Source organism: Silurus meridionalis, chromosome 5 (genome assembly GCF_014805685.1).
Source record: "Silurus meridionalis isolate SWU-2019-XX chromosome 5, ASM1480568v1, whole genome shotgun sequence".
NCBI lineage: Eukaryota > Metazoa > Chordata > Actinopteri > Siluriformes > Siluridae > Silurus > Silurus meridionalis.
Genome location: NC_060888.1, coordinates 7,914,505 through 7,937,881, shown reverse-complemented (window position 1 = coordinate 7,937,881; position 23,377 = coordinate 7,914,505). Strand labels below are relative to the sequence as shown.

General features: G+C 38.3%; 1 protein-coding gene across 1 annotated transcript in view; it reads left to right on the top strand.

The window, feature by feature from the left end:
• Nucleotides 1–1,140: 1,140 nt before the first annotated feature.
• The window catches only part of abcb7 (ATP-binding cassette, sub-family B (MDR/TAP), member 7), a 36,989-nt gene continuing 14,752 nt past the window's right edge, over nucleotides 1,141–23,377 (top strand). The window contains exons 1-7 of the mRNA XM_046849438.1: nucleotides 1,141–1,349; nucleotides 15,192–15,263; nucleotides 15,556–15,630; nucleotides 18,146–18,265; nucleotides 19,767–19,899; nucleotides 21,531–21,799; nucleotides 22,405–22,493. Coding sequence (XP_046705394.1) covers nucleotides 1,194–1,349; nucleotides 15,192–15,263; nucleotides 15,556–15,630; nucleotides 18,146–18,265; nucleotides 19,767–19,899; nucleotides 21,531–21,799; nucleotides 22,405–22,493 — 914 coding nt within the window. The 5' untranslated portion in view covers nucleotides 1,141–1,193. The remainder of the gene's footprint in view (nucleotides 1,350–15,191; nucleotides 15,264–15,555; nucleotides 15,631–18,145; nucleotides 18,266–19,766; nucleotides 19,900–21,530; nucleotides 21,800–22,404; nucleotides 22,494–23,377) is intronic.

Here is a 23,377-nt window from a genome sequence, read left to right as displayed (position 1 = left end):
GTGGTGCTTAATGTGGGATTAGAATCAGCACACACTCAGAGCAGCAATGAGCACAACATATCTTGTTTTTGAGGGCTGATTGTTCAATAATAATAAATGTTCCAAAACAACAGATAGCCAAGAGTTGAAGAGGGTCATAAAGCAGCCATAAGTAAATTACATTCTTTTTTTTTAAAGAAAATAATAATGGATCGGTTCTGCCATCATTATGAGAAGTACATGACTCTTTCAGGAAAATTATGGTGCATAAATAAATGTTTGAAAAGTCATTTTCAATTGCCCGGCTGAAAAAAAAAAGCCTTCTTAGACACCACAACCATGGATCATTAACTTAGTTTAATTCTTTACTTGGTATTTTAACATTGTTGTTGGATTTGATACTGTTGATATGATTAGGCCACAACATTCCCCTCAAGGTCCTGTTAAAGGTGCTTTTTACTTGTCACATGTACATTACGGCACAGTGAAATTCTTGCTTTGCATATCCCAGCAATGTTAGTAACTTGGATCCTAGGGTTAGCCATGATATAGCACCTCTGGAGCACAGCCAGTTAAGGGCCCAAGAGTGGCAGCTTATAGGGACTTGAAGCCCTGACCTTCCTATCAGTAACCCAGAACCTCAGTCGCTGAGCTACCACCTCCCTGTTAAACCCCTAAACCCAGTAATATACACCAGCTCAAGTCTAAAGCATGGTTTTATTTCATTTTTTATAGCACTTTTAACAAAGGACATTGTCTCAAAGCAGCTTTACAGAGATAATAGGTTATAAAGTTGTAAAAAGAATGGATACGTTTACTGGCTGTAAGTTTGTTCCTTATAAATTTGAGTTTATTCCTAATTAACGAGCCAGTGGTGACTGGTGAGGAACACTTTGGAGGAGACCTTGAGAGGAACCAGACTCAAAAGGGAACCACATATGGGTGGCACCGAATGTCCATTCATTATAGTTTTATCACTTTTGAGCTGCACTATTCAGTGATACGTGCTTAAATGTTTCTTATAACCGAAACCTGAAATGAGAACAGTGGAAAACGGCACTATGAACTAGTAGGAGTGTGTTATATCTGTTCTTTTAGTGTAATTTTCAAAAAAAAATAATAATACAAATTGGGAATAGCGCACCGACATGCGCAACCGGTGTGCGCAAACTTTGAGGTGACTTCCGCGCGATCACGTGACCACAGTCACCATCATGGCGCCGCTCTTGGTCCCGGTATGGTGCGGCTTTCACATGCAGAGAAGAAACTTAGCTCTTCTGCTTCAGCGGTCGAGCTCCTATCACGTTTGGAGCTCTAATAACAAATACGGTGCTGGAGAACTCCGAAAGAAACCGAGAAGCGCTTATGAGGTACATTTAAAATGAAGTGTCAGACTTGTGTGTCAACCTAATGGAGCTAGCGGCTAACTAAGTAACAAAAGGACGGACGAGCTAACTAGGCTAACATCGCCTCTTATCTGTAGCTACAGTTCTAATGGGTTGCATAAACTTATTTATTTATATATATATATATATATATATATATATATATATATATATATATATATTTTTTTTTTCCCCAATAAGCATTCAGTTGTTGTTTGTGAGACAGGGAAATAAAAACTACTTCACTTACGCTTGAAAGTGACTTTACTACCTATGACCATGTTGTATTGTGAGAAATAACACTGAGAATCACGATATATGTGAGTACATATTAATACATTAAATACTCATGTATATAATTTCCGTCCCCTCCTGAAAAAAGTTTAATTAAAGATTTCAATGTAAAAAAATTGTCTACTTGGGGACATTTCTCCAAACATCTTCCCACTCCTTATGCAAATGTGGAGTAATTTCTCTGTATATAAAATAATATACAGACACATAGTCTACTATATACTTAATATGGAGTCGTTCAGGCTTCAGGTTTTTTGTTAGTATCATGTTAGGGCTGTAGCTATCGATTATTTTAGTAATGGAGTACTATAACAATTATTCCAATGATTGTTATTGTTATTAAAGAGCGATGCTAAATATACGATAGAAAATAAGACGGGTCTCTTAAAATGAACATGTTACATGTTTCCGTTGAAATAAAATAAACATTTAATTGCAGAAATTTTATACAAAAATATCTGAAAACTAAACCCATTCAGGGTACACGCTGTACAGAGTTTTCTTTATGTTTTAGTTTTAAATGATCGCAAACTTTGGAAACTGTAATTTTCTTTGGCCTATGGAAGCCCGTTTTCACCACCACCACAATTACACCTTTTTTTTCCTCGCAATTTCGAGTTTTTTTTTTTCTCTCAATTCTGCCTTATATTTTCTTCTCTTAATTCTGACTTTTTTCCTCTTAATTTAGAATTTTTTTTCTCAATTCTGACTTTTCTTCTTCTCTTAATTCGGACTTTTTTCCCTTTCAATTCTGACTTTTTTCTCTTAATTCTGATGTTTTTTTTTCTCAATTCTGACTTTTTCTCACTCTTAATTCTGACTTTTCTTTCTCAATTCTGACTTACTTTTTTTTTTTCCTCAATTCTGACTCTTTTTTCTTTTCTAAATTCTGACTTTATTTCTTGTAAACATCCAACATCTGTGGTTCATCCACTGGTAACCATGTTGTCAGCCTAAAGTTTAAAGCTGTTGGTGTATGTCTACTTCATCTGCCTTGTTCCGTCTCCTCCAGAGCTGATTGTTAGACAGAGTTCTCTCCAGGGATCGGAGGTGTAGTTTGATACCATGCGAGTCTATTGATTATAGCCCATTTAATTTTCAATGTGTAAAGCATTCTGGCACTACAGAGGGGGTAACGTTGCCCGTTTGGATAAAAAAAGTCGGAATTGCAAGAAATAGTCTGAATTAGGCACACTTTTTTTTAATGTGGTGGAGACGGACTTTGATATGAATCCTCTCCTCAGCCCTCGCTGTTTTCTCCCTGTTCCTCTATTTTTTTCATTCTGCAGCGTCTTCAGTGTTTACCTGTTTAGAGAGCTCCAGAGTTAAGAGGGTGGTGCGTCAGTAATAACGGTCCGCTGGGCACACAGGGCTCCATGTGTTGTTAAATGGACTATACGTACTATATCGTTTCAGCCCTATACAATATAAAAATAAAAAACAAAAAAGCCCCGAAGACCGTACAAAACAATGTAGTTTATCACAAAAGAAAGTTTTCTTTTAGTTTTAAGAATGAAAGACTTCTTTGGTCATGGCAGCAAAAACTATTTCTTAATTAATACAATACTGTAATTTCTGTCAAGAGCACATACAAAATACAACACGGTGGTGGCGAGTGATTGTTAAGTGGGGAAAATCGGTGACGTGTGATTGGTTGTTGGGAAAAGGGGTGGTCAGGGTTGGTCAATGGGAAATAGTGATCAGTGGTTGGTCAATAGGAAACAGTTGTCTTCAATGATTAGTTGATGTGAAACAGTTGTGCTCAATGATTAGTCAATTGGAAACAGTGATGGTCAGTGAATAGTCAATGGAAAATAGGGTGAGGAATCATTGGTTGTTGGGAAACTGTGGTGACTGGTGATTGGTCAGTGGGGGTTGGTGGGACAGAGTAGTGCTCCATGAGTGATTCTTGGTTTACTGTAGCATCAAGTGATTGTTGGGAGCAAAGTCTTGTGCAAGAGCAGCTCTGTCACTCTTTACACACTGATTGGCCAAACCTGCTCTTTTAACCCTTTTTTTTTTTTGTGTAAAGTAAATGTCAAAGGGGTTTAAAAAGGCAAATATTTCCTTATTAAAATATCATGATGGATTATTATATGGGTTATATCAGTATTTACTAAATGTGAGGAAATAATTACAGTAATGAAACAAATAAACACATTGAAACACTATTGATAATAAGAGAAGGACTGAAAGATTCCAACTCAACTTTTTAGGCACAACAAAATAAGTTTAAACCCCAAAATTTGTGGATAATTTCAGGTGGTCTACGATGTATAGACAACGCTTAATTTCTTCCCTAGAAAGTATGTCAGACTCACTGTGGTATGAGCTATTTTTCTATATGAATACACACACATTGCCCACTGCTCTGTTCATGCAGCTTAGGTGATTATTTCATGTTGAGCATTGTCATCAGGTCACATGCTGGTCATCACCCTGTCAGCTAAACTTACTACTTAGTGAGCTGTATATTATATAGGAAGTCATTCTGGATTCAACCATGAAATCAGGTTTCAGAGTTCACCTCACATATGTAGCTTCTTCAAAACTCTGTCACCGAATTTAACCTTGTTGAGTTCCACGATAATTTGAAGTAATCAGTAATCATTTAAGTAAAGTTAATCAACTAGATCAAATTAGTTTTGATTCCATTTTGCTAATGGATTGTGTGGGTTTGGCATGTAGTATAAAGTAATGTCTGATCATTCCACCCACTGCAGATTAGTGATCATTTCAGAATAACTAATAAAGCAAAAGAATTTTCACATGTGGGTATTTTAAAGTTCCACAGCGCAAAGCTGCTAATTTCTGACACAACGCTGTGATCCAATGATACACCTACACTGTGATTTGTTCTACTTGTACACCATCAATCAGCCCTGCTGTTGCTCCAGACTAATAACACACAATGCAAACCAAAACTAAGCAAAGTAACTTTTTCCAACAGTTTATATTCCTCCTAGTGTGCAAGTTTGATTCAAATGTTTTAATCACCTTTAACAAAAATGACACAGCTCATGTGTTTCAGGTTTTTTAGAGAGTGACGCTTTGACCCTAGAATGTTTACAGGATTCAAACTGCATTCGAAATGTAGATCAGCACTTCAAGCATAAATTGTTGTTGCCATCATGGTTTTTTATTAGGACTACTTCTGTTCAGTAGAACCTGGATGAGTTAGTTTAAAAGAAATCCTGGTCATCAGTTACAGTGCTTCCGGAAAGTATTCCCAGCGATTCACTTTTTTCACATTTTGCTATGTTACAGGTGTATTCCAAAAAGCTTTGCAAATTTATAAAAAAATAAAAAGAATATAACATGTACATAAGTATACAAAAGGATTTGCCTTCAAAATTGAGCTTGGGTGCATCCCGTTACCAATGATCATCCTTGAGATGTTTCTACAAAAGGTGTAGTCCACCTGTGGTAAATTCAGTTGATTTGAACATGATTTGGAAAGGCACACACCTGTCTATATGAGGTCCCACAGTTAACAGTGGGTGTCAGAGCACAAACTAAGCCATGAAATTCAAGGAATTGTTTGCAGACCTCCAAAACAGGATTGGATCGAGGCATAGATCTGGGGAATGGAACAGAAAAATTTCTGCAGCGTTGAAGGTCCCAATGAGCACAGTGACCTCCACCGTCCGTAAATCTAAGAAGTTTGGAACCACCAGGACTCTTCCTACAGTGAGTCGCCCGGCCAAACTGAGCGAGAAGAACTCGATGGTCACTCTGAAAGAGCTCCAGCGTTTCTTTTTGCTGAGTGGAGAACCTTCCAGTACAACAACCATCTCTGCAGCACTCTACTAATCTGGCCTTTATGGTAGACTGTCTAGACCACAGCCACTCCTCAGTAAAAGCCACATGACATTCTGCCTGGTGTTTGCCAAAAAGCACTTGAAGGCCTCTCAGACCATGAGAAACAAAGATTGAACTATTTGGCCTGAATGTCAAACTGCCTGGAGGAAACTAGGCACTGCTCATCAACTGGCCAATACCATCCATACAGTGAAGCATGGTGGTGGCAGCATCATGCTGTGGGGATGTTTTTCAGCAGCAGGAATTGGGAGACTAGTTAGGATTGAGAGAATGCAGCAATGTGCAGAGACATCCTTGATGAAAACCTGCTCCGGAGCACTCTGGACCTCAGACTGCGGTGAGGGTTCATCTTCCAACAGGACAACAACCTTAAGCACACAACCAAGATAACAAAGGAGTGGCTACGGGCAACTCTATGAATGTCTTTGAGTGGCCCAGCTGGAGCCCCGACTTGAACATGTTTGAACATCTCTAGAGAGATCTGAAAATGGCTGTGCAACGATGCTCCCCATCCAACCTGATGGTGCTTGAGAGGCTCTGCAAAGTAGAATGAGAGAAACTGCTAAAAAATAGGTGTCAAGCTTGTAGCATCAAACTCAAAAAGACTTGAGGCTGTAATTGGTGCCAACGGTGCTTCAACAAAGTATGGAACAACGGCTTTGAATACTTATGTACATGTGATTTTTATTTATTTATTTATTTTTTGCATTTGTAAATATTTCAAACACATTTCTTTCACATTGTCATTATGTCATGTGAATTTAATCTATTTTGGAAAATAATGTGGAAAAAGTGAATCACTGTGAATACATTTCACTGTACATTTATATCAAATATAGTGGGATGCATGCTTCATCACTGGTCACTATAAAATGTATGCATGCTTTGTAGCTGTAGGGGGGATCGTTGTGAATTTGTAGCATGAATAAAACTCACAAGGGTTGGGTCGGGTATTATAGAAACTGCTGATCACCTGGGATTTTCACACAGAACAGTCTCTAGGGTTTACAAAATGGTCCAAAAAACAATAAGACCATCCTCTAAGTGAAGAGTTTGCAGGCTGAAACACTAATGATCAGAAAGATCATAGGAGAATGGCCAGAATGATTTAAACTGATAGGAAGTATAGATTAACTCAAACACAAAAGCATCACATCAGACATTGACGTGGATGAAATCCAACAGCAGAATATCACGTCAGGTATCTCTCTTTCCAGCACAAGCTTCAGGAACTCAATATGCTCCTCTGCTGTTGTAATTTATGCAGCTCATGATTCAATGTTTTTTTTGCATGCTGAGATGCTTTTCTGCTTACCTCAGCTATAAGGAGTAAATGAGTTATTATATCCTGCCTGGTAGGTCATACTTGTCAACAACAAAGCATCAAAACTGTCACCCAATCAAGGGTGTGCTGTATTATTTTTTTTTTTCACGGCATTCCAGTAAAGATTGCTATGTGAAAACCCCAGAAGATCTGATGATTCTGAAATACTAAAACCAACCCATCTGGTGTAAACATCCATGCCATGAAAACACTTTTTTTGTGCAAATTGTGCTTCTGCTGCTACCTGATTGGCTGATTGGGATGTTCAGATGCTCCTAATCATGTGGACAGTGAAGGTTTGATATTGCAGTATAGATTAAATACATTATGCATATAATGGCATATTTTCTGGTGAAGTGCTTCAGTTGGAATATTGCATAAAATTACAGATTGGAAAAACTAAAAAACTGGTCCTATTTATTTATTAATTTTTTTTTTAAGAGCGAACAGCAGGTGAAGATCTGGGCAATTCTAGAGCTGTTAACAGCAAAGAGGGATCAACCGAGAAGTGACTTCTTGATTATAGCAAAAATGAAAGTGTCTCAGTATTACACTAGTACCCACACTGAAGTGGCTCTTTAGCATGACTTGCCTTCACAAAGAGGATTTGTCGCATTGTCGCACGATGGCAGCTGGCATTCAAAGCAAATGTTTGTTACATATTGTGACTTATGCCATGCTAAGATAAGGCTGCAAAAAGCATTCCCTCCCTCCACGAATGAGATTAGGTTGCCACAAAACTCGCCCAGCACTTACTGAGTAATGACTGGCTGTGTGTCTGTCGATTATCAGCACTCAGGCTTGCGCAGATGCCTAACACTGTCACTTCTACAGCACTCAGGGAACTCAAATGGCTTTCCTATACTGTTTGAACAGATGCTCATTGATTGGTCTTTGACATTTCGTCTTGATTGATTCCCAATCAGGGCCATTCTCAGTGCTTTATTAGCTCAGTAGGTGAAACTTTTTAAAACCATAAAGACTGTAGGTGACATGTATGAATAAACACCATATCGCCAAACGTGTGTGGACATCTGACCATCGCACCCATATACTGGAAGCACAATTGTTTAGAATGTCTGTGCTGTAGCATTACAGTTTCCCTTCACTGGATTTAAATATGGTGTTACACTATGCAATTCCAGTTTTCAGTGGTGGACAAAGTACACAAAGCAAGTACTTGAGTAAAATGAGATGCAGTAGGTAAATATATTGATATTGATGAGTCAAAGACAGATTAATATCAGCAAGTTAGATTTAGGAGTTTCTCCTTTATTTATTCCTCTCAAAATGTCCTGCTTGCTGTTGAACCGATGCTGAACTGTATGTTCGTGCTAAGTAGGTTCTAGCTTGAATGACTCCCCAGGTGAACCATGCCATGACCCAACATCTCCCCCATTAATTAGTTTCAACTTTAAAAAGCACCTCTCTGCTTCAGTTATGGCCACTGGATGAGTAAGACATATTCTCAGAGCAGTCCACAAATTTGGACACATTTCTGAGAGCTCCATTTCATGTATAAAGATCACCCTAAATGCATTTATTGCGCATTAAATACACGTCATTGTGCACTTTTTATCAAACTCTTAGAACCAAGAACCATACAACTTCTTGACTAATTATACATAAGGTACATACAACATCTATATCCTTATGTCTTTTAAATTAACCTTTTAAACCGCACTGGAGATTCCCCTTACTCAACTCGGTCAAATTCTTCCCAAACGAAAATACTTGAATAAAGAACAGATATGCAAAAAAACTACAAGTGCTGCGAATAGTTACAATTCTCATAGCCATGATCCATAATCTAGAGAAAAGCCATCCCTGAAGAGTGGAGGTTATTGTAACAGCAAAAGGGGCATACATATGGGGGCAATGCTTAAACACACATGCGTGTAGTGTCCGAGTGTCCAAAAACATTTGGTTTTGTAGTGTGCATCAGCACCTTCTTTTTATGTAAAAAAAAAAAAAAAAAAACAAACTAACAAAAAAATACAATTGACAATAGTAGACAATGGGGATTGGGATGTTTATCTCATTTGCAAATATTGTAGAACTACAGTTACCACAAACAGTTTTACATTCAACTCTCCCATTAGTGAGCTGATAACTTATACAATGATATAAAAAAACACTTAAAGAATATGCGCCATTCCCTTTTAAATCCGGTTCCCCGTCAAGGTTTCTTCCTATCATTTCAGAGGGTTTTTCCCTTGGCTGACTTTAATCAGCTGACTCTTTATTGATACACTTAAAGGCATAGATTAATTAAAATTGTATTCTTTATCTATTTCTTATTATTTGGCTGCTTTGTGGCAGTGTCCATTAACAGTAAGTGTAAGAGTGTGTGTTTTAGATAATTCCATTGTACACACAATTAGAAAACAACTGAGGATTTGAAATATACCTACTTTATTTTTTGTTTGTTTGTTTGATTTCTCATCAATGATTTAAATTAATAGTTTTATCAGCTGTGTAATTAAACACTCACAAAAACACAAACATTCCTAGCTTTGGATGAGCCCTTTATCTATTGCCATTGCTTTATAAAGTGTTCTGTGAGTGAGGTAGATTTCATGTCAAGTAGAAAAGTAAGTGTTGACTGTCTTCTCGACGCTGTGCTCGAATTAGATTACATTAATTATGTCACGGACAAACGTGTTCACCAGCCGAATGCGACTTTAGAATTTTTTCGTGTTTAGGAGATATGATTTTCCCAAAGCAAGGTGGTTGCAGAGTCTAAAGCATGGACAATAGTTTCTGTGCTCTGGCATGTTTGTAAAAGTGTTTCTTAACTAGTGTGGTGTCTAATTAACCTTTTGTGAGAGATTATTGCTACTAGGTGAGAGTCAGTATTCTACAAATATAGGTTTGTGCTTTTAGAATGTGCAGGTGTAGAGAATAGAGATGCCTGTATTTGCAGTGTAATCCTTTAAAACTGATTAGATTAATGTGTTTTTTTTATGTTTGTAAATATAAAGATAAAATTGTGATAAGATTTAAAGGTTTTCATAGTTTAATGGAATTTTATACAATTGTGTGTATGTATGCGTGTGGGAGATATATGACACCTATAATATATTGCACTGTGCATACATGCTGTCTCTCTCTCTCTCTCTCTCTCTCTCTCTCTCTCTCTCTCTCTCTCTCTCTCTCTCTCTCTCTCTCTCTCTCTCTCTCTCTCTCTCTCTCTCTCTGGTACAGTGCACAGTGGCATGAAACAACATGCCTCCAGGATTATAGTGCTACACAAAGCAGCACAGAGCTCCAAGACACTAGCTAAGGGTGCGTAGACCTCCAAGTAGTACATAGAATGTGCAAAAATGTGGACAAATGGCACAAGACCGTATTCTATTTGTCAAAAAAGACAAGACCTGTAAAGATCTAATGTGGAGTAAAGTAAACATAAATCACAGACTTTTTTCACTTTGTAGCGTATGTTTTTTTACTTGTAAACTTGACACATTCTACTTATTTCATGGTCATATACTCTATGCGTGGACATACATACTGTACATATGTGTAATCGATAGAATCTCAGCCAGCAACTTTCTTTTGTATAAGGCCTTATAGCGCAGTGTGCTAGCGACAAAAACTTTTGATAGCCTCCACTCCAACTGGTGTAAACCATATTTTCATGGAGCTCAATTGTGTACAAGGACATTGTCTTGCTGGAACAGGTTTGGGTTTTCTAGTTCAGGTGAAGAGAAAATGTTATGCTACTACATTCATAAGTCCTGTAGTCGTGTGCCTCCAAATACGTGTTCAAAATTTGGGAGAGGAACCACATATGATTGGAAAAGTCAGGTATCCCAATACCTTTGTATGTGTATGTATATATTTACTGTATATATAAAATGTATATAGGATGATCCGCTGTGGTGACCCCTAATGGGAGAAGTCGAAAGATGATGATTATGTATGTGTATGTGACTGCCTTATGATAAGGTTAACGTCGTTGAAGGTAATCCGGGGAAGCTCTTAAAAACATAGTCTAATATGTCGTCTTCTCCTGCAACATCATCACAGTTATCACCAATAGTGAAAACATCTGGGGTTGCACTGGATATAATTGAGCTGGCTGAGACAACCAAGGAAACCATAGACTGTATTTGCCTGTAATTGTGCATTCTGTTTTACTATAACTTTAACCTTTTTTTCTAATCAGTTTAGTATGAATAGAGTTCAGTATAAAGCACTTTGGACAGTCAATTCCTTATCAACATTTGCTACCTTTTCTTCTCTCTTTAGTTTAGTTAGTTTTCTAGAAACATGTTTCCCCTGTACAATTAGATTCTTCCTTTGCTGTCCACAGTGAATGCCACAAAAATTATATAGACATACAGTGAGGAAAAAAAGTATTTGAACACCCTGCTATTTTGCAAGTTCTCCCACTTAGAAATCATGGAGGGGTCTGAAATTGTCATCGTAGGTGCATGTCCACTGTGAGAGACATAATCTTAAAAAAAAAATCCAGAAATCACAATATATGATTTTTAAACTATTTATTTGTATGATACAGCTGCAAATAAGTATTTGAACACCTGTAATTGCAAACAAAGGCTACTGTACCAAATATTAACATTGACTTTCTCAGGTGTTCAAATACTTTTTATCTGGACCGCTCCATGATTTCTAAGTGGGAGAACTTGCAAAATAGCAGGGTGTTCAAATACTTATTTTCCTCACTGTATATAGATCTATAGATGGATATATAGATATGTGCAAATTTCGCAATGTGTGTGAAAAGTCCGCAATGAGTATGCGAGGCTGCAGTGGGTGTGCACTGTCCACAATGATGGTGCAAGTTCCGCAATGAGTGTTCAAAATCAGTGTCACTAATCAAGTACACATAGTAGACCATGATTATAAGCTGTTTATGTGTCTGCTGGCAGTGGGAAAGAAAGAGTTCTTTAGTCTAGAAGTCCTTCATTTTTACACTTCTGTACCTCTGGCCTGAGGGAAGAGGTGTGAAAATTCTGTGCTCAGGGTGGGTGGGGTAATTGTGGAGGATGGAAGCAGTTCTCCTGCGGGACTTTGTGATAGTAAATGCTCTGCAGGGACGGCAGTGGAGCCCTTGTGATCTTCTCAGCAGTCTTCCCCACGCTCTGCAGGCGTTTGTGGTCCTTAACAGTAGTGCTGCCGTACAACACGGTGATGCAGTTGGTCAAGATGCTCTCAATAGTGCAGCTGTATAAGTTGGCGTGGACCTTAGGAGACATCCCAAAGGAGGTGCATTTTTCACTCACCATGGTGGTACAGAATGGTTGTCATTATGGCTGCAACTAACGATTATTTCGATAATCGATAAATCGGACGATGAATTTTTCGATTAATCGGATACAATTTTTATTCAATGTTTGGCTCATTTTAACTATATAAAACCCAAATTCAGAGTATTCATGTATAAATGTGTACTTAAAAAAAATGCAAATGACATGGTGAGTTTAACTATCTTTAATTTAGATATTTCAAAGATTAAAGTAGCTGCTTGTTAAGGGGTGCATGGGGGATTTCTCCTTCTCGAATTCACTCATGCTAGGTTGTTTCTTTCTGTAAAAAAAAACAAATACACAAAAAAACTTATTTGAGTATGTAAGATGAAGTAATTTGTGTATTGTATTTTGTAGATGGCAAGTTGACGACCATGGCAAAAAAATCTATATAAAATATAATTCAACTTGGTTTTACATACTAGAGAATATAGTATTTTTTTTTGTATAATAATGAAATATGTGCTAAGTTAAATATACAACATTTGAAAAGAAGCATTTGAATGTAGTAAAGCCGTAGTTTAAATCAGTAAAGTTTGAAAACAGAAGTTAACTGTTGTAGCAGATAAATGCTATAAAAAGAATGACATGGAGAAATGCAGCGAGCAAACAGGATGGATAAAAAAAAACCTCACCTTTCTGATGTTTGATGTGGGCACTAAATGAATCCCTTTAGATGTTCCTATTAAAGTGGCCGGTGAGTCAGTAAAGTTATAACACAAGTCTTTTGGCTGTTGGTGCCATTTACTTGTGTGGTACTTGTGTGCTTAAGTGTGACCTTTTACACAGCACATTGCTCAAGTTAATGATGAATGGTCTGTTGGTAGAAACGAGGCATCATGTACAGTCCACTGAAACAATTGTATTTCTCTGGCTGGGTGCATTCTGGGCCACTGGTGGGCTTTGTACATGAATAAAACATCTCTAAACTAAAACTAATATCTTTTCCACCCACCCAAAATGTGAAGTTTTAAATACTGTATGTGTATATGCTGGTTAATGTAGCAGTACACATGTACAGGCCACTGAGACAATCGTTTTTTTTGACTTGGTGCATTATGGGTCAGTGGTGTAGACCTGAACCTCTTATCCCTGTGAAAATGATTCTCTGAAGACAAATGAAAGACAAGGCGAGAGAAAGATGAAGGCATGCAAATTAGATGCATTTCTTTTAGGGTCATTCAAGTGAATAAACATGGGTGAGGTGGTGTCTTGTTAAAACTGCAAACTTTTTTTATTATTTTTTTTATTTATTTTTGGGGATGGGCTTGACTTGTTTGGCATAGTCAGCAATCTATTACTAAAGTCTAAGAAAAGCAGCAAAGAGCATGTATTGTAAAGTCCACCAAGTCAGCCTTCATCAGTGGGTGTCTGTGGGTGTTCACTTCTCCATCGGCAATACCAGTCTTCTCTAATTTGTTAAGAAATTTGATACTAGTGTTGTATGATGTGTTTGCTTAGGTTACTGTTGAAGTCCTTCAAAACTTTACAACAATTTTTCAATCCGTAAATCTTTTTTCAAAATGCATTAAAAAAAAAAAAGGGAATAATTTACTATAATTATATAATATGATGTATTGCATAAAATAATTGTGTGGAGACTTTTTGTCTACTGTATTTATCAGCATATGGTTTCTACTTATAAACAGTGTGTATGTATTTGTATATATAATGTATACATGAAGTCCATATTGGTATACATACAATTTTAAATGGTCTCATGTAGAACTCTGCCCTCAACCCTTTTGAACGCCTTTAGGATGAACTGGAACACTGACCACACCCCAGGCTACCTCACCCTACATCAGTACCTGACTTTACTCACACCCTTGTGGCTGAAGAAGCACAAATCTCCTTAACCACACTCCAAAATCTAGTGGAACATCTTCCCAGATGACTAGAGGTTGTTATAACAGCAAACTGGGACCAAATGTGGAATAGGATATACAAAAAGCATAAATGAACCTTATGGTTGTGTGTGTATAATATATCATTATTATACAGACATATACACAGTTTGGTTGTTTATTTATTTCTTTTCCTTTTAGAGGAAACTGTTTTACAAATTTTCTATCTCAGTATTTTTTAATTAGGCCTCAGGTGGCTCTTCATGTTAAGTAGTAAGAGATCAGAGGCATTTATGTACGTGAGCATGCATGCACACACACACGCACACACACACACCATTAAGCTCATTTTTGGCATTTTTTAATTTACACGAGTTTATACCTTATAGCAACATTATGGCTTGGTAACAAATTTCGAGAACTTTGAATACTGACAGACGTGTTGAATCAAAGGTTCCTAGTTTTTCTTTTAGGATTTATTGATTCATTTTTTGTAGGTTATTGCAGCTATTTCAGCGTGTCATTACAGAACAAAGCCATTCATTAGAATAGGTTCTGCATTTGTGTAGGGTCTGTAGGTGAAGGTGCACACATCGACAAAGGTCCCAATGTGGTATTAATAAGCTGTGCCGAGTTTCGATTTAAGCTATGAATTGAAAGCAAAGTTACTGCGTAGACATATGCGTGAGTTGTGGTGATGTGGTATTAAGAAATAACCTTCTCAAAGAATGAATGCAGTATAGAAAGTGTGACTATGTGATGAGCATTGATTATGTAAAAAAAAAAAAAAAAATGGTAGTTTTACAAATATTTCTTGTAAAGCTTTTTCCTCCAGTGGCCGACTGTAGAACGCCACCTCAAATGCATTTTGATTGCTTCGTTGCAAATCCATGATGGTGGGATACAAAGGGAAAAAAGAAAATGCTGCTTACATATGATCAAAAGCCACCCCACACATACGTATAAATACTGCAACACATTAATTACCTTATGATGTACGTCGGTTTCTATATTTATTTTTAGCGTTTATAAAACATCGATCTGTTTTTGCATGAATTCTTTATTAATGCTTTATTGATCCTTTGACTTTGAATGTAGACATTTATAAAGATTGTTTTTAGCTCTTTTTATACACAAAACTTCTGACTTTACATTTGCTGTTGTGGCTTTTGTCAAATTCCTATTCAGAAAACAAACCTACTTTCTATACTTTTCTTATGTTTTTTCTTATTGTCAAAACCTTTGTGTTCTTAAATCTTTCCAGGGTCTCAACCTCTCCTCAACATGGACATCCAATCGTGGAGATGCCAGTCGACAAATACTGGATGCTGTGAAAGTATGTTTCATGCTTGTCCTTGTTTCAAGTGTTCTCATTAATGCAATGGTCTCCGTCAATGTTTTGGAATGGGGGGTTGTACTTCATTTTCACGTGTATTCAAGCAGGATTGTTTTCTTTTTTTTATCTTGTATAATATGATCTGCTCTGATATAACCTTGTAATTCATTTTACAAACCCCCTTTTTTTTTTCTTTATCTAGCGAAGGATTTGTAATACAGTGTATAAATGCTTTAAACATATCCTTTATTAATATACTATTATTATGTATTATATAATTATTGTCTTGCAGCATATAAAGATGCCAGAGAGAACATGCTGGCACGGGAATGCAGGAGGAGGTCTGAGCGCAGATCCCAAAAATGTGGTGAGCGTTTTGTTTGGCACTACTCTGTACAACCATGAGGGTCTTAAAAGCATCTCCAAAATGTACAGCACAACAAAGGGTGGTGGCCTATTTTTTCCTAATAAAAGAATAAGACTTCAGTTCAGGATTTACACCACACTGATGTCAAACCCGATTTCTTCTCATTGTTCAAACTGAGAAGTGAAGTGAACTAAAGCTATTCACATCCCATTTTTTTTCCCCCCTTTCTCATCATGTTGCCTCATTGGATGCAACCAAGCACAGGTGTTGGCTATTTTTAATTTGATTTATTTTGTCCCCTTGCCATTCTGCCAGTGCCTCGTTTTTTCTGTTACCATATTGACAGGATTAGAGGGAGTTAGCTCTTTTTTATTTTTTATTTGCAACAGTAATGGCAGCAGGTGGGTTTGACGGCGTAAACAGGTTGGTTGGCACGCGCAGGCGCAGGGTGGCTCTGGGGAACCGAGCTGCGTGGGATGCCAGGCACCACCTGCAGCGGCTACTGCTGCTTTCTGCCTGGGCCATATGACACCGCATCCCTTGGCAATGCCACAATGTGTGTCTGTTTTGCGGTTTTGGAGATGATGTTACCTTTTTAAACTTCTTGGAAATGGAAAGTTGCAGAAACGGTGAATATATTGAATGTTTAATCCCAGGAAGGTAAATTGAGATTACCGTATTTTCCGGACTATAAGCCGCTACTTTTTTCCCCACGCTATTAACCCTTAATAACGCTTAAACAGCGAAGCGGCTAATATGATTTTTTTGGTTTTTCCCGGTTTCACTAACTGAGCCAAATAACATTAGACCAATGAAATTGCCGAACGGGTTCAGGTGAATCCTAAATATGGGTGATGTTCCTCTGACGTTTGACCTGCCGCTCAGTCGGACTGTCAACAGTATATGCGAAGCATTTTCATGCTGAAAACAACCGGGCATGAAACGGACTTCACCTGTGTTCTGAGCTGCACGGCATCGGGAGAAAAGCTTTACTGATGGTGATTTTTAAACGCATGACGATGCCAAAAGAAAAACCCCCGAGAGAAATTGTTGTGAAAGGAAGGAGGAAGACAGTGAACAATGACTTTCTTGGTAGGCTACTGTTAAGATACAAGCCGTGTAACAGGCACCGTCTTTCATTAAAGCCTGTGTAAAGTTCATTAGTTTAAATGTAGGATTATTTATGTTCAAAATAAAAATCTTTGAAAAATTCAGTGGGTGCAGCTTCTATATGGGTGCGCTTAATAGTTCGGAAATTACGGTACATTTGGCGCACTTTTTATGCAAAGCAACCTTCAATGTGCGAGTACCTAAAAGAGTTCACTGATACTGGCAGCTTGTGGTGATCTGTATGGAAGCATAGTTGCAAGTTGAGACCTTGTCCCGCACCACACTCAAGATTTGACGGTTGAATGCCGGTGCGGTTGGTAAAATAGTCTCGTGTGGGAAAATTTGCAGGAGAATAAAATCATTCACGCGACTCCTGCAAAATGGTCTTAAAAATATTTGTAAAAAATAAATACATTTATTACTAAAAACAAATAATGTTGTGTATCTACTGCATAAAAGCAACAATGGCAGCTAAAATAAAATAAAACGATTTACGGGCACAAGGTCGGAAGCGAACTCTCGCGTGGTTTGTGTGTGCACACAGAGGCACAATGTCTGAAGCATGACACAGAGGTGAATAACAGTGCTACAAATATAACTTCATTATTAAAGAAAGGAACAATACAGCACAATAAAACGTGGCCCTTTTTAAAAATTATTATTTTATGTTCTGAAGGTTCAGTTTTCATGTCCATGTTCATCATTTACACAAAAAGTCAACCTCAAATAAAACCAAATGTTTATTTTCTGTTGCTTTTTTAATCATATTCAAAAGGGAAGCAAGTGAAACAGAAAAACAGCAGATTAGCGGGAGGAAGCAGTCAATGCCTTGCAAAATAAAACAGCTTATACATTTTACCTGCAGGCCTTTTAAAAAAAGAACAGATTTTTTTGCAGAAGCAGGACTGAAAAATCTGTCCCGTGCAGGTCTCTAGTTGCGTCATTTGTAGTAGTGTCATTTGTGTCATGTTTGAGTGACTGTGCAGTTTTTTGCACATCTCATCATACTAGTCTTTTTAAATTCAAAGAAGAGATTTAAATTATAACTACACTGTGCTTGGTTAAACAATTTTGTAAAACAAATTAATCTCATTATATTCCCAGAGGGCCTTCGTGCACACAGCTTTAATGTGCCATCAGATTCATCCCATCAGTTAATTATCAAGTTCATCATGGGGTGGAAAAAGAAAACGCTAAACTGTGCACGGCTGTGAGTCATGCAGAGCCAGGCTTTGATACGTACACTAAAACTGCAGGCAAATTATATTTTATTGTGGACCAAGTCCGATCTAATAGATAGTTAATACCGTGCTTATATTAATTTATATGTTTTGATGATTTGCATCCGGTTTATGCATCAGTATCAGAACTGTACAGAATTAACCTATTTCTTTTCTTTCCCAAGCTAAAGGAGGTGGACTCTGCCAAAATCCTATCAGCCATGTTTGCATACGTTTGGCCTAAAGATCGACCGGATCTGCGAGCTCGAGTGGCCATCTCACTCGGCTTGCTCGCAGCAGCTAAGGTAGGTTGGCATTACTGATGGGTATGGGGCGGTGCCTGTTAATTAGTCATTTCCACCAGTGCCATAGACATAACATCTATTGTTTGATGCCTGTGATGTCACGTCTAGCTTAAATTATCTGGAGTCCTTGTGATGTGCTGCTATTCGAATCAGTACAAAGAAGAATAGACCAGCGCCGCTTTGGAACTTTTTTTTTTTCTTCACAGAAGCGGTTTAGCAGTCAACAAAGAGGAGCGCAACAATTCGGCTGCTTATTTATTTTTTCTTGATATGATTTGTCATTAATTTTCACCCGAAAGAAGACTGACACGATCACGACTCGAGTTTATTTCCGCCTTTTCTCGCTCAGCACGAGCACAAATTAACTGCTGCATGCACATTCCATTGTTCTCTGTCGTTGAGCCCAGTCACAGTGAAATGCAATATACTGTATATTGTATTGTGTTAGGTGTTTTTGATCTGCGATTTTCTCTTTGATTTGAGATTTTGTCCTTGCAGGATCAGGTGGAAGGAAAAGGGGCATTAATATTTTCTCATTCTATTCATGCTGGAGTTCAGGGGATGGCATATCTGGAAACATAGATAAAGATTGACAAGCGTGTCGGAAACTGATAACCCGCATTCTTTTATCAGCCTGTCTGGTGCCACCTAATCCTGCTGGGCAGATTCATATAAGAAAAGAATGTCCATCAGGGGTCCTTCAAAAAAATTTTTATATATTATACTGAGAAATCTCCAAAAATTTTTTTGGCTTGATCAACTAATCCAGAGTTATTCTCTTACATAAGTAATTAAAGCTGGTTTCAGTCTAGTCACCTTCAGACATGTATCTTACTGAAAAGGGCAGCACCACAGACACATGGAAGTGAGACTCAAAAATGAAGTTATTAGCTGGTTGTTGGCAGCAAATTCTTTTTCCCCACTTCAGTAATTGGTAATTGTGCTTTTCTTGCCTGTTGCAAAAACTGTTATTTTCAAACTCTATTTCTATTCATAGCAGCCGTATATGCATGATTGTAGTTTGCTTTGTGCATTGTTCGTGCTCAAACATTATGCAGTTCAATTCAACACAAGGTGGAGAAACAATCCCCCACAAGCTGGAATGCTGCCATTCAGCTAAAATTTCATTCCTCACTTTCATGGTCCCATTTGAGCGTAAGGGTTAAAACAAAAGTGAGGGAGCAAATAAATGGGAAATGGCACCATTGTGTGCACACTCCGGCCCTGTCTAATGCGAGACAGAGCTTGAACAGCCGAGCAGCTGTCCCCAAGCTTTTAATTAGCTTTAATAACCATTTCAATTCCATTAGCGGATGCATCAACCAACTCATTTCCAGATCTGTCTAGAGGAGTGTGCGCAAAAACACTCTGCAACTAATGCAGTGCCTCTCTTTCATTCATCAGCATGTTTCCTCGGCTCACTCCATCTCGCACTTTGTCTATTTCGTTGACCATAACCCCCCCACCCCAATTCTCTCCCCATTTTCTTCCCATCCTCCAGCTCACCAATGTGATGGTGCCCTTCATGTTTAAATATGCGGTAGACAGCCTGAACCAGATGTCGGGACACATGTTGAACCTCAGCGACGCGCCAAACACGGTGGCCACCATGGCAACGGCCATTCTCATTGGCTGTAAGTAGCCCCCCTCTCTTCTTACTTGGCAGGTGTTTGACTTTATCTCAGGCAGAGCAGCATCCTTATGAGCCAAGTGACCTTTATCTAGAAGGCTTGGTACTCATATTGCCTTAAAACCATTTGTTGTTTTAGTGAGGATCCACCGCATCTGCCAGCGCAGATGTTAATATAATTTGGTGGGTTTTCTTGGTGTCAGTTTTACTTCCACTGAAAGGGAGATCCTCCTGTTGGACTAGTTCTTGACGCTTGTTGACACGTCAGTCAGTCTGACACACACACACACACTGCCTTTGTCTCCCATCTCATATCACCATGCTTTTAAAATTTAATGAACCAGGGCAAAGCAGTGCCCGGATATTTAAGCAAGTCTTACCTTGAATAATGACACAATTGACCCGAATTTCTAAAAGCACCCATTACACTCAATGGCATTATTATTGAAATATTCTGCTTTAATATACACTTGACACTTATATAAATTTGAATGTACTTGCTTATGTGCTTGCTCACTTGAGTAAAATAAAAATGAAGTTAACCAGTAATAGCAGCTACTCACTTTGCAAGAATTATTGTAGCATGCCGTCCAAATGTATTGTCACTTCTCCCTGTGGCTGCAAATTTAATGAGAGACATTAGGTTCTGTGCACACAGACCATTAATTGGAGCTGTCTGTCTGCGCCTCTGCAAATACACACTCACTTTCTCTTTCCCTCACATACACACACACACACACACACACACACACACACACACACACACACACACACACGGTGTGCACCTTTTGTTTTTTTCCACCTGAACAGAATTTGCTATCGCAGAAATTGGATGTATGCGTTTATTCACAAGCTCGAATTCTGAAGGTGAAAGGATTTATGCAGTATGGAATTTGTATTCATATTCGAGGGCAAAAGAACGTGATCTCTTTCAGCAAAAAGCTTTTGTTCCACCCTTGGTGTCCTTCAGAGACCTTAAGAGAGAAACTAGTAACATGATTACTTACCCTGCTATCAGAGCAGAAGCTACAGGTGGAGGGCACAAGGTGGAGAGTTTGGTTGGTTGGTTGCGTTTGATTATTTATTTTCCCCTTCCCTCTCTCCTATCTTCCCAGGATAGTAAGCCCTGTAGAACCATTTTTTTTGTCAATTTAAAACGTTGTTGTCATGTAATATGTAGACAGGCGGGAGGCGGATGCAAGTGCGGAAACGTATTAATAAATTGTAAATTGAAAGAAGCACGTAAAATAACAAACACGATACTAAATACATGACCCGAAACGACCAAGAGCATGAACATGAGCAGGATAAACAGAACCTGATCATTAAAAAAGAAAAGAGCATGGAAAGACAAACAAAGAGACATAAATTGCCATGAAGGGTACATTTAAATACACATGCTCATTATCGGTGTACACGAACAGTTGCGCAGGACACACACAGTTCGTACCTGGTAGGAAACGTAGTCCTTGTCCGTAATTCTAAGTTATTTCCAAACTACGCCTTTCTTGCCACGGTGAGGCTCGTTTGAACGTTAGACAGTTTGACTAGTTATTAAGTCTATAGTAATACAATGGTTTAAATTTAAGTACGTTTTTGCTATGTATTTGGTGAAGCAATGCTTGTTTGTCTCAGACGGTGTGTCCCGAGCGGGTTCAGCACTCTTCAACGAGCTTCGCAACGCGGTGTTCGGCAAAGTGGCGCAGAGCTCCATCCGGCGCATTGCCAAGAACGTCTTCCTGCACCTGCACAACCTGGACCTGGCGTTCCACCTGAGCCGGCAGACAGGCGCGCTGTCTAAAGCTATCGACCGAGGCACACGAGGCATCAGCTTTGTGCTCAGTGCTCTCATCTTCAATCTCGGACCCACAGCCTTTGAGATGGCACTGGTCAGCGCAATCCTGGTCAGTTAACATTAACAGTTTGTATATAATTTATATATTGTTATAATACAGGTTTATGTAGGGTCATATTAGTCATTTAGTATCACCTATTGTATTTGATAGCAGTTAGCAAATTACATGTTAAGGTGAAGTAATTGAACTATTTTTCAGTTAACTATATTTTCATTAGATTCTCATTAGTGTTTATCTCGGTGTCAATTTCGAGGCATGTTCACACCCATAGTGATGGAAAAAAAAAACGGCAGTTAAGCTCACCATAGACTGAATTAAGCACGCTGCTTCTTTGGCTGGTCTGTACTAATGCAACGCTCTTGAAGATCACACACTCACCGTGTATCCACTTGCAGTGTGTGATTAACCTCCACCGCTTCATCACCTTCAAGTCCTTTGATGATTAACTCTGAGACATTAACTCTGACCACACCTTTACTTTGTCCATTCGTAACACTCAATTTAATGGGCATAATCACAAAATGGAGACATGGTAATGCTCCCTGAAGCAGTTCGACTGCTTTTTAGCCAGTACAAAGTAGGCATTCCCCCCCCCCGTGGTCTGGAAATTCGTGTGTGCTTCAGTTAAACTCCGCTGTTTATCTCTCTGGCAGTATCATAAATGTGGTGGTCAATTTGCTCTTGTCACTCTGGGGACCTTATCAGCGTACACGCTATTCACCATCGCGGTTACACAGTGGAGGTACAGTATAATTCTTTAATTACATATGTGTAATATACAATAATTTATTTTTTTATTTGGTGTTTTTTTTTGCAGAATATGTTGTGCTGTTGGTGAGCAAGTGCTGGTTAATTTTGATAAAAAAACATTTTAGATTCATGCCCTCCTTTTAAAGTTTCTATAAAAATAGCTTATCCACAGAGACTTCTCTAGCTCTATGTATTTATTAGTAACATTATAAAGCTGTGCTATTGAACTGAGAAAAATATGTTCCAGAAAGAGACTTTCTTAGGAAGGAGTTTCCCATGTCAGCTCTGTCACCAAGTGTTCCTCAGGTCATGCAATGTTTATGCAGTTTCTTGATGATAAGCAGCATGCCTCATGAGCATCAAGGGAGAAATAAATAAGTAAAACAGAGGTTGGTGAGGAAATGAATGTTTTTAGTGTATATAATGTCACTCATAACAGCAACAGCATTTTCTATTCAACAACTCATTTCTTTTGCATGTATTCAACACTATTAAATGTAAATAAATATTTGAAAATGTAATTGCTGTCAAATTGCTGTGGTATAGGAGGAATGTAAAACTGTGGGATGCGTTATATGAAAATAATCAACTTAGGGGTGGGAATGCGCCTCCCTATCAATAGCACATTCGAAAGTCTTTGATTTGTAACTCGCTGTATAATAATCGTACACACAATAGGGTTCAGGTCTGGAGACATACTTGGCCATTTCCTCAGCTTCAGCAAGGCAGTTGTCATCTTGGTGCTGTGTTTGGATCAGTATTATGTTGGAAAACTGCGGTTCGGCCAAGTTTCTGAATGGAGGGCATCGTGTTCTGCTTCGGAATGTCACAGTACATGTTGGAATGATTGTTGCAGTGTGCAGCGCATCGTCTCAG